At 49.2% G+C, this 11,588-nt stretch overlaps 1 protein-coding gene across 4 annotated transcripts in view; it reads right to left on the bottom strand.

Moving 5' to 3' along the window:
• Window positions 1–344: 344 nt before the first annotated feature.
• The window catches only part of SYNE3 (spectrin repeat containing nuclear envelope family member 3), a 108,687-nt gene continuing 97,443 nt past the window's right edge, over window positions 345–11,588 (bottom strand). For 3 of the 4 annotated variants that reach the window (XM_020899137.2, XM_070477885.1, XM_020899136.2), the window contains one exon: window positions 3,501–11,404. In XM_020899137.2, the coding sequence (XP_020754796.2) occupies window positions 11,204–11,404 (201 nt within the window). In that variant the 3' untranslated portion in view covers window positions 3,501–11,203. Of the gene's footprint in view, window positions 1,127–3,500; window positions 11,405–11,588 lie in introns of those variants that run through there. The other variant, XM_070477884.1, reaches the window with a different exon arrangement.

Below are 11,588 nucleotides of genomic sequence, written 5' to 3'. Positions count from 1 at the left end.
GCTAAAACATGACACTTCTTCTGAACCTGCCTAGCATGACTGCGGAAGCCGCTAGGAAGGGCGTTGAATAAATAGCTCCCAATGTCAACTGTTTATTCTGTGCCAAGCCCCATACAAGCTCTTCAGTATAGCCTCATTCATCCCACAACCACATCCCTTTGAATCATTCAGGAAGATTGAAGAACTTTCTCAAGGTCGATTAAGATTGTGATGCAGTTGCTAAGAGCCAAACATAGATCAGGTTGCCTCCAATCCTGCTCCGAGAACATAGTCATCCCCATTTTAAGCATTCACATTAAGGGCAAAAAAGTATGCTCATATTTTTTTACAAGGCCATAAAAATCTATATTTTAAAAACATTTATTTTGGAATAATTTTAGAAAAGTGGCAAAAGAGCATAAAGTTCCCATATATCCTTCACCTGATCTCATCTAACACTCACATCTTATGTCACATGGGAAATTTTTCAAAACCAAGACACTAACACTGGCCCCGTATTATTAACAGGGCCACAGACTTCATTTGCATTTCATCGGGTGTTCGGCCAATGTCCTCTGATTATTCCAGGATGCAATCCAGGCTACCACCTTCCATTTGGTTTCCTTTTTTAAATTTTACTTTTCTTTTTGTCATCTCATCAGCTTATTCCAAAGCAAAGGGGCCTCAATTATTTGCACATGCTCAAGGATGGGAAAAATGTACCCTCCAAGTGAGAGAGGCCATGTGGCAGGACAATTTGGAACAATTACCCTTGATGTCCATTGGTAGAGGAGCCCTCCTGTTAGAAATCGGCAGCAGAAGCCACAGTGAAGACCAAGCAGGAGCCGGGAGCAGGTCCTAGGATGCATGAGTAAGGGCAATGGCCATACCAGTGATGGAGGCTTCGAGCAAGTGGCCCATCTCAATGTGTAATTGGGGGAAGCAGGGTGGAGAAAGGTCATGGCAGGAGCGGTTGGAGCTGGGGTTGGTGAGATGGTGACAGAAGGGGCCAAGGCCAAGTAGTGAATAATGTCCTCACCAAGGGGTTTCCACAAAAGATGATGAATCTCTCCAATTAAACATGTCACGGCTGGGCTTGGAAGCCACAGATGAAAACAGAGGTAAGATAATTACTTCCATAGCATGCCTGGTTGTGGGAAAAAGAAAAAAAGCATAGTCATAAAAATGAGTTAATCACTCAGCCAGGAGTAGGAGAGAGAGTTCTGTAAAGGTTTAGAAACCATGTGTGTGTTTAATGTAACTTTCACCGTGGGTTAGATTCCCCCAAAGGTGTGAAATTAAAACAAAAGAGACTGAATCTAGTTTTCCCACTGAATCAGTGTTTTAATGCTGAAGCTTCCGACCCAAGATTTGAAGCCTCTGATGTAGAAACAAACATGTAAGGCATGCTTAATTACTATATATGATGCCCGGCATACTATTCCATTATGCGAATTAAAGCTTCTTAAAATCAGAAACACCATGACCAATTATATTTTCACCTACAGGGCAAAGGATATGCTTTATTTCTTTGAGAACTAATTAGGAGATTAGGAGAGAGGGGCTTCTATATCTCCGGCCCCATGATTGTAAAGGTTTGTTCAAGAGTATGTGGCCAGGGCTCCCTGGTGGCTCAGTGGTAAAGAATCTGCCTGCCAGTGCTGGAGACATGAGTTCGATCCCTGGCCCAGGAAGATCCCACATGCCTCAGGGTAACTAAGCCCGCGTGCCACAACTACTGAGCCTGCATTCTAGAGGCCACATGCTGCAACTACTGAAGCCAGGGCTGTGTGGCAAAAGAAGCCACGCAATGGGGAGCCCATGCACCACAACCAGAGAGGAGATTCCGCAGCTGCGAACACTCAGCATAGCCAGGAAAAAAGAGGCATTTGCCCTTACTCTGAGACTAGCCGGTAGGTCCTGAGATGCCTGCTGGATCCGCTTCTTTCAGTTCCAAGTTCCTTGTAGCAAACAAATTTTGTTCTTGTCGGAGTCTGATGGTGAAAAGTCATCCTGTCTTTTGTCACTAGTCTCCTTTCAACAAGGGTGACCTGTGGCCACCAAAGACCCCCTCCGAACAGAACAGACAGTTCCATTCTTTGATCTTTGTCTGCAGGGCTGCTCTACCAAGTCAAAAACTCGGATGTAGAGTGCAGGGAACTACACTCAATGTCTTGTAATAAACTATCATATGGAAAAGAACCTAAAAAAGAATATATATATATATGTGTGTGTGTGTGTGTATACAGAATCACTGCTGTACACTTGAGACTAACACAGCTTTTAATGCAACTATATTTCAGTAAACATTTTTAAAAAGAAGAAAATGAATTTAAAGTAAAGCATGTGAAGATCAGGGTGGGAGAACCTCAGAGAGTGATTTCAACAAACGCTAGGGCATGTGCTGTGGAACCCAGTCTTGAATCTAGAAGGTTCCAGGTCTTTCTCATTCACTGTCTGGATGCCGCTTAGGTTAAGGAAGAGTCTAGAACCTGGGTCTACCTTTTCCCAGCACTTTAGGAATGAGGGATTACAGACGCATCACTTCTCTGTCCTCCCAAAAGGTGAGGGAGATTTCTTAAGATAACAAATTAGAAAAACTGTTACATGCATTATTAAAACAATGGTAGATTTTTAAATTGTGGGGAATAAATTATGCAAGGGGCAGAGACTTTCTGTTTTTTTTCGGGGCGGTGGGTGGGGGGGGTGTTGTTTTTCGGCTGTGCTGGGTCTTCACTGTGTGGACTTAGCTGCCCCGCAACATTCAGGGATAGAATCTGTGTTCTTTGTATTGGAAGGCAGATTCTTAACTACTGGACCACCAGGGAAGTCCTAGCCTTTCTGTTTTAAATCCTTCTCATGGAACGTGTTCTAGACTGAAGTGCACACATCTGCCTTTGTCAGCAGATTCTGAACCTAACTTTCCCTTTTCTTGGCAAGCTGGGGCCCTAAATTAGGAGCCTTCATCAACTGGGTTTCCTTGCTGGTTTCTTAAGACTTTTCCTGGAAACTGGGCTTGGGATTGCCCTTCTCCTGATTCTAAAAATGTGTCCTCTGCCTGAAGCTTCCAATGCGCTGTGGTTTAGGAAACCAGATCCCGGAGCCTAAGAACAGTTTGTTAAACAAACCGTCACAATGGGGCTCTGATTCAGGGGGTTGGGAGCCGTGTTAGAAGAAACCTTCTGTTAGCTCCTTGTGCCTGGATCTGTTTGGGGCCATTTCTCTACTCAGCGTGCATTTTGGAGTTTCTAAAATTTGCTTGGCCTGTCCCCATCCCTGACCCTGTGACCCAGGAGGTCTGGGGAGATGCAGGCAGAGCTTAAGAAGATGCTTCCCAGCTGATGCAATTGAGAGATGCTATTGCCTTGACCCCACCCCCTGCATTCGCCAGGCCCTTGTTCTGCCTGGAAATCAGGGCTCATCCCTCAGTCAGCCTTGGCTGCACAGCATCCTTCTCCTTATAACCTCTTCAGACACACCCCTTAATCTCAGAAAAAAGAAACTTGCAAACCACACAATGCTTCATAGACCAAAATAGAGATTTTTATTTCCAAACATAAGGCAGATACATTGCAGGAAACATAAAGCACCCGCCAAAATGTCGAGCCATCTTTGAGAACACAGCCATTTCCAACTTGAACAGGAAGAGGACGGAAGCCTCAAGCGACTTTAAAACAGAGCACAGAGGAGAAATTCCAAGGGCCCTGGAGTCCCTCCCGGTCCCCAGCAGGGAAGGCAGGGGAGGCTCTTGGCTGCTTTCGGACTTGATATGAACCGAGATAAGACACACATGTTTGGAACAGGCAGCCCAGGCAGCCACTGGGCTCCCCCTCTGCTTGCCTTCCCAGAAAGCTTAATTTGTTACAAATGCGTGTTTCACCAGCACAAATAATAGGACAGGAGTGAATATGGTCCCCATGCCTACTGTTCACATAGTAGGACATTTTAAACAATGATAACAAGTTAGTTTGCTTTTGATGACAAAACCCACGGACACAGCATCTACACACACACACAGCTGACCTCACCTGGCTCACCCTGCATTAACCAGACCAGTCCAGCCACATGAATAGCTGTTCGGTACTAGGCTAGCGTCACTGGGTTTCAAGGGCAAGGCTGGGCTGATTTTTGCCTCTGTGGACTTGACTGATGGTAGATCAACTGCAGGAAGGTGGTGATGCCTCCACGTGGGGTTCTGGGGAAGTATGGGACCCTCTGGTTCCCGAGCCCCGACTTGGGAGGGTGGGACAAGAGAAACTAACAAATCTATCAGGCTCATGTGTTTGGGGATGAGAGGGTTGGTCTTCTGGACTTGAAATGGGCAGGTGGGTGATAGTGATACCTCCAAAGCTCATACTAGAAACTTGCCATTTTTCCTGCTTGTCATCTTAGGTGCTCAACATATTCTATGAACAGCCACTGGTTTCTTCCTTCCTTCATTTGGATCCCGGATACATTCTTTAAAAAATTAGCCGGTCCATTTATTGGTTAAAAATAGATTGTATGCTCAATAAACAGGTTATTTCTAGCCCTACAATGACCGTGTTAACCATGTATCCACTCAAATCTTGCCTTAAACCTTTCCTGGAAGAAAACATGGAATGAATATACATAAGCAAATGAAAAGAATCAAAGCTGATCCTTCCTCAGAGGAGTCCTACAAAATCAAACATAATTGAAAAGAGAACGCAGAGTTAGTCATTCCTCATCCACATACGTGGAGATCATAAATGTTTTAAGAAATAGTGGTTGAGAGCAGAAAAATGGACAGAAACCAGCATTCTTGAGCTGTTCGATGATTATTTCTTGTTGTTCTTTTTAGCCTCTTTGAACATCACGGGTTTCTAACAGACACAGAAACACACAGAGTAAGATAGAAATGGGCAAACTAGGACTCAGTGAATGAAGCCCTCGTCTCCGAGCAGGTTGTGTGCCAGTCCAATAAAAGGAAAAGGCAAGTGTCCAAACCAGCCTCAGGGAGTTTTTCAGAAGGCAGAGACCTCAGGGGTCAGCTGACCACCCCTTTGTATGGAGGCCAGCCGGTGGCTCCCCTTAAGAGGGCATAAAATGCTGGGATCAGGGGACACGTCCTGGGTCCAGCGTGGTCACCTTGAGGGTCCCAGAGACCACGGGCTGGTGGGTCTGTTGTCCATCAGCCCAGGGACGGAAATAAGGGCTGCGCCTCTGTGCTTCTGGGTGGAGTGTGTAGAACACACCCATTCCTGCCCCTCGCCACACACACATGTGTACACACACATTACACATTCACACAAAACTTCCTCTATCCATTTCTTCCTCACCCATGAAACTTCTAGAACATGCAAGGCCACTGTTTCTGCAGAGAAAACGCCTCTTTCTTCCCTCCAGTAGACGGAATCAGAATAGCCCTACAGGCAGCCACAGCCCAAAGCCAACCCTGCCCCCCAGCTACCCTGCAGAGGTGGTCTGTTTCCATTTTTCCAGGGAAGGGAAGCACCCTGCCTCCGTCTCCCGGCACGTCACTCTGGTGTTGCCAGTTCCTGGCTCCCGGGAGTGGACATCAGAAAGAAGTCCTGCTCTGGGACGTTACCCTCAACTAGCCACCATGAACATGCGCTCAGTCGTGTCCAACTCTTTGCGACCCCATGGACTGTAGCCCACCAGGCTCCTTTGTCCATGGGATTTCCCAGGCAAGAATACTGGAGTGGGTTGCCATTGTCTTCTCAGGGGATCTTCCCATCCCAGGGATTGAACCTACATCTCCTGCGTCTCCTGCACTGGTGGATGGATTTGTTACAGCTGAGCTACCTGGGAAGCCCTTCAACTAGCTAACTGGCTGCCAAAGCTGCAGCAACCCAGGCCTGCCAAGGAAAGAAAAGCAGCTGAGGCTAAAGAGAAGCCTGGAGCCTATCATCCATCATCCAAGTCCCAACTCGACCACTCAACCCTAGCTGGCTGCTTTTAGGCAGACTGCTAACCCTCTCGGTGCTCCGGTTTCATCACCTAAAAACAAGACCAGGATTTCATGCCATGGGCTTTTGGAAGAAGTCAGGGTTCAGTTGCAGATCCTCAGTTTGTTTCTTCCCTCTCATTTCCATTAGAACAGGAAGAAGGGCTGCCTCCCTGAGCTCTGGTTGCCGAGCTTAGAAGTAAACTTTCCTGAAAGGAAGCCTGGGGCCTTTTGGGAAAACTGAGGTCCCTCTGTAGGATTCCTGTAGGATCCCGTCTGGACAAGGTGCTTGGGTACCAACCTGTAAGCAGCTGTTCCGTTACCAGGACAACCAAAAGGCAGGCACCGAAGGATGCTGAATAGGCTGACTATTCTCGAAGGCTCTGGGTGCTCTGCCTGAAGATCTGTTTTTAGACCGGTGAGCTTTTGTCTCTTTAATTTCTTTAAAAAAAAAAAAGATTTCCCCTTTTCCTCACTTTGACAAACAGAAGGCCTTTCTCTTATAATTGAAAGTGAGGGAAAAATGGCTTAAGTCTTTTGAATCTGCCCCTCTGCTGCAGGCGCTGTGGGCTCCGCCAGGCAGATGCTGGGAGCCACCTGGGCTGTGTGTCCTCCCATGTTCTCTTTTGGGGGCTTAGCTGGAAAATGGGGGGTGGGGCGGAAGCCTGGAAAAGCTCAGAAAGCTGCTCTTTCCAGGATCTGTGCCCAGGAGTAACTGATGTTCCAGAAGAAATTAAAGCAACTATAAATTTCCTAGGCTGAATTCAAACACAAAAGTGTTAAAAAGCTTATCCCTGTGTCTACACAGACAGGATGGGGTGGGGGCTAGGGGGACTGCCTTTGCACACACTCTGGTCAAGAAGTGCACTTGATTTATTTGCAAGAAAGTGGGTCTAGAAGTGTCCTGAGTACAGAGGAAAAAGCTACAATGCCTCATGAAGGGGGAGGGACTCGAAGGACTCAGGGACCCCCGTCACCGGGGGAGGCAGGTGGGGGGCAGTCTTGGTAAGGTCATTCTCACTCCTCAATGATGAATGCCCCTGAGTTCTGCTGACAGAGCATGAAACCAAGACACAGAGGGTCAAGACAACGAGGACAGAGATACCTATGTGATACCCCAATCCACTCAACCCCTCCTTCTTGCTAAGAGATGCCCGTTTTGTTAGGGGTTGTATTTCCAGACTCCTTGCAGATATCAAGGAACCATGTTACATGGTTCTGACCTATGAGATACTAACAGAAGTGTCTGGATGGGGCTTCTGGGAAAGCTCCTGAAAATTTTCTAGCCTTCTTTTTCTACTTCATCCAACTGGAATCCAGATGAAAAATCTGGAGGTAGGGCAAGCATCTTGGGCCATGAGGTAATCATAAGGAAAAGGAAAGAGAGCCACAGAAACCTTGTTTCTGAAATCCTTGAAGTGAGGAAATGATGCCAACAGCTGCCCAGCTCTTCACTTCTCAGGATGAGGGATGAGCAACATCCCCTGATTTAAGTCCAAGTTGGTAGAAGAGGAGGTTCTGACACTTGCGGCTGACTGTAGAGATTTTGCCTCAAGACAGAAGCCCACCATCATCTTCCCAGAATATCTAACATTGCAAGCAGGGGTGGGATGTTCCAGGGTTAATTTCCCCTTTGACCAGGGGATGCTGGGAGGTGGCAAGTGACGCACCAAAGGTCACAAGCTCTTAACACCAGAGCGCCAGCCCCACCTTGCCCAGCACTGAGCAGGATCACTCTGTCACCCGGTGGGTGCAGAGATCGACCCCCACCTCCTGAACGAATTCTCTGGATTCACTGGGTGAGCAGGAGCTGTCAGGACCTCAGTTTTCTCATCTGTAAAATGAGCAAAAAGTTGGATCAAGACAGTCTATACAAACACTGGCAATTTAGCATTCCCTACTCCATCTGCTTTTCCGAAAAGTCCTCTGTGATAATTCAGCCCATTACCTGATTTCTGGGGTTAGTTTGTCTCCCCTAGGGGCTAGACTAAAGGGAAGTGATTGAGGACACCCTAATTTTAAAATGAAAAAGGAGGCCAGAATTGAGAGTTTTCTGAGGGGAGTAGGACTGGGTACAAATATGTCAAACGGGGTTTTCTCACATGACAAATGTGAGTGATTGGCAGCAACTGCCTGGACTGGTTTTGAGAAGGACTGTGAGGTCCTTTGAAGTCCTTGGGGAGGGGAGGGGCTTGGTGGTTGATTATTGATGTCTGCCGCGGATGCAGCCACGAGAGTAGATGCCCATGTATTTCATGCTGAACCTGCGCCCACCGCTCACAGCCTCATCACCTCTCCTCTGCTGCTGACCCAGACAGGTGACAATCCTATTGGAGTGAGAGGAACAGGGGGAGCCCCAACTCCAGTAGCTGAGTTCCCACGAGAGAAGGAATTAGGGCACAGTCCTGACTGGGCCAGGGATGTGAGAGCCTTGCTGGAGGTCACTGTGTTGCCCCTAGTGGGACATGCAGATAATAGACCCTCAAAGGAAGCCTTGAATTCACAGAGCAGGCAGGGATCTCTCCCCTCCCCACCCCACCCGCATGGCCCAGACAAGGCCACCCTGGGGGCAGGGAGTCCCGCATCAGGGGATCGAAAGACAGCTAAGGAGGGTAACGGCAGCTTTGATCAGGCTCCCCTGTGTTCTGTCTTCCTTCCCCTCCCCTTCCCTGCCCCCACTTCTTCTTCATCTTCCTCGTCTCTCTCTCCCCCCGGCCCCATCACTTTGTCTCTCTCTCTCTCCCCCCTCTCTTTCTCCCTCTCTCCCTGTCTCTGTCTCTTCCACACATTGCACGTGTGTGTGCACACACACAGACACACACCACTGGGCTGGGCAGTGAACTTGACACATCTTACCACCTCTCACACTCCGGGTGACAGAAAAAAATAAATGCACGAAGGTCCCACCGCGACACCTTTCTCAAAAGGCACATGAAAGCTCTTCGAGATTGGTCCTCAGGAAGCTAGAACATCATAAAATTCATAATTATCTGCACCTACTTTTAAGCAAAAGAGATGACACTTGAGAAGCACCAGTTCACAATGGTTATGTCATATCACAACTGTCTTTATATGAAAGTAATGAAAATATCAATTCTTTTTTAAAAAAAAGTTATGCAAACAAGCTCTATGGTATCAAAGTTTTAAAAATATAAGTTCATTCCCTCCCGCCAGCCCACACATTACAGTTTCTCCCTCCCTGACACGTAGGACACGTGACCCAGCTGAATTCATGTCCCTCGAGCCTTTTTGAAGTTACAGATTTGGTGGGGGGCCACAGTGAGCCGGGCACCACCCAGAGGCAGCAGTGACCAGGATCGGCTCTGGCCCTAGCCGCCGCCGCTGTGTGGCTCTGGGTAAGTTACCTCCCCTCTCTGGGCCTCCACCTGCGTGGAGATATTCAAAGGTCCCGCCACAGTACTGACCTTCTCAGGCTGGAACGACACAACCCAGTGAGGATCTGGGCTCAGCCGCCTGGGCCCGAGGTCTTGGTTCATGCAGCCCCAGATTTTCCCATGGAGAATGGCCTGTGGCTTGGTTTCTAAACATCTTGAGGAAAGTATGCATTCTAAGCCGGCCTGGAGGGCTCCTCCCTGCGACCCTGTTTTCCTGCCCTGTGAGTGTCCAGCTCTTCCCGTTACAGGGAGGCCTGGGTCACTGCGCCGAGAGCCCTGAGCAGGCTGGGCCAGCGAGGCCCAGAGGGCAGTGTGGGGGTGCGGTGCACAGTGCTGGGAGCCTGGGCCCTCCGGGGTCTTCAGCTTCCCCTCTGTTTAAAGGCCTTTCTGGGTCTGTGACACTGATTTCAAAGGCCTGAGGAATCCCCTCTTGGTCTCCTATGCGTAGCTCAACAGACAAAATCAAACAGTAAAGAGTGGGCCCTAAGCATTTTTAAAAAGGAAACTTTAGTGTTGATTTGGGGAAAATAGGATCCAGTGATGAAACACTTAGGAACCATTCCAGAACTCCCTGGGGAGGAAGGGATGTATTGGGTGGCCCAAAAGTTCGTTCAGGTTTTTCCATCAGATGTTACAGACAACCCAAATGAAGTTTTTGGCCAATGCAATATTTCCAGCCTCAAGGCCCAGGTGGCTCATGGGCCTGATTGCCAAGCCTTCACAGAGAGGGCCTGGTTTGGGGCATCTGTGTCCCTTGTGGGCATGTGTGTGGGACATTCATGGCCCAGAGGACCCAGCTCTCTCCAAAGTCCTTTCTGGGAGGAGGAGAGAACCGTTCAGACTGGCTGAGACTGCGGATGACCCCTCCTGTCTGTCTTGGACCCCTGATCTCTGGTCCCTGGTTGGTCAGATGCTTCCCTCTGTCCCTTCAGCCGGAGCCGTAGATGATGAAAAACTCAGCCTGTGTGACGGAGGTAACGCATCTTTCCAGCACTGTCAGGCACCTGGCTGCTACACACAGTGTGCTTACCCTTCTGCGTGGGAATCTTAACAATGAGCTCCTTCTCCTTCATTTTCTCCCGGAGCAGAGCAGAGAACATGGGCAGCATGGCCTAACCATTCCCTGCAGACTCAGACCATGGGCCTTCCTCACTGGTCTGGGCTACCGGAGCTCCCGAGGTCCCCCTTCTGCTGCGCTTTCTTAGCTCTGGGTCTGCTCTTTGGAGTTCTTCTTTCCTCCATTAATTTCACTCAGTCGCTTGCCACTTTTCACTGCTGCTCCTGGGCCAGCCCGGAATCAGCCCTTTTTCTGCTTCTCACCCACAGCATCTAGTCTGCAGTCACTCTGAAGTCCAGATGAGCACGGCTGCTCTGACTGTGCCCAGACCAAGAGTCCCTGGGCTCTGAGTGAGGGCCAGAGCCGTTCTTCTGTGTCAACGGCTCAGAGTCCTCTTCACGAACATCTGGATGTGGGGCTTGGTTTCTTGGATAGGAGATGGCCATACAAACAACATGTTCTTGTCCCTGCTTTCCAGGGCTGACTGCAGACCAAGGCCAAAATGCTACAAGATCCCACTGGACGAAAACACTGCTGGGAATTTTCCCAATGACAAATAGAGGTCATACATGAAATGATACATACTGAGCATATAAAAAAGATGGCTATGCATTATCCCCTAAGTCACACGTAATACACATTTAGTATAAATAGACTGAGACAATACTGTATAAAAAAGTAATTTTGTTCTGGGAACATCGATATAGTATTTACAGGGATGCAGCCCAGTGGGCTCTGGCCTGCCTCTGTTTCCAGGTCCCCAGCATCCTCCAGAGGAGGCTGGGGCTGCTGGAAGTTTGGAGAAGAGCGTCCACCAAGCGCCCCCGGTGGTGGGGAGGGGGGCTAGGTGGGCGGGGGGCCGTCGTAGCGGAGCATGAGCATGAAGGAGCGGGCAAAGTTGTTGGCCAGGAGGCAGCTGCGGTTCTCTTCCCCGACCGGGAGCAGGAAGAGCAGCAGCAGGAAGAGCAGAAGCATCAGCTGCAGCGGGAGCGCCACGCAGCACACCTTCCGGCAGAGAGGGCCGAGCCCTCGCCACTGCGCGGTCTGCAAAACCAAAGTGGGAGACGTGAGCGGGCTCGGGGCTGGGGCTCGGGGCTCGGCCCGGGAGGGGAGGGAAGGGGAAGGCCCCCCTCGGGCGACAGGAGGAGCCACACTGGCTCCGGGCTGACTCTCCAACTGCTCCCAGCCTCGGTTTTCCCGTCTGTGAAGTGGGGCTAATGTCCGTTCT

The sequence above is a fragment of the Odocoileus virginianus genome, chromosome 16 (genome assembly GCF_023699985.2).
Source record: "Odocoileus virginianus isolate 20LAN1187 ecotype Illinois chromosome 16, Ovbor_1.2, whole genome shotgun sequence".
NCBI classification, from domain to species: domain Eukaryota; kingdom Metazoa; phylum Chordata; class Mammalia; order Artiodactyla; family Cervidae; genus Odocoileus; species Odocoileus virginianus.
Note: the sequence above shows the minus strand (reverse complement) of the source record. Positions and strands in the feature narration are given on the sequence as shown.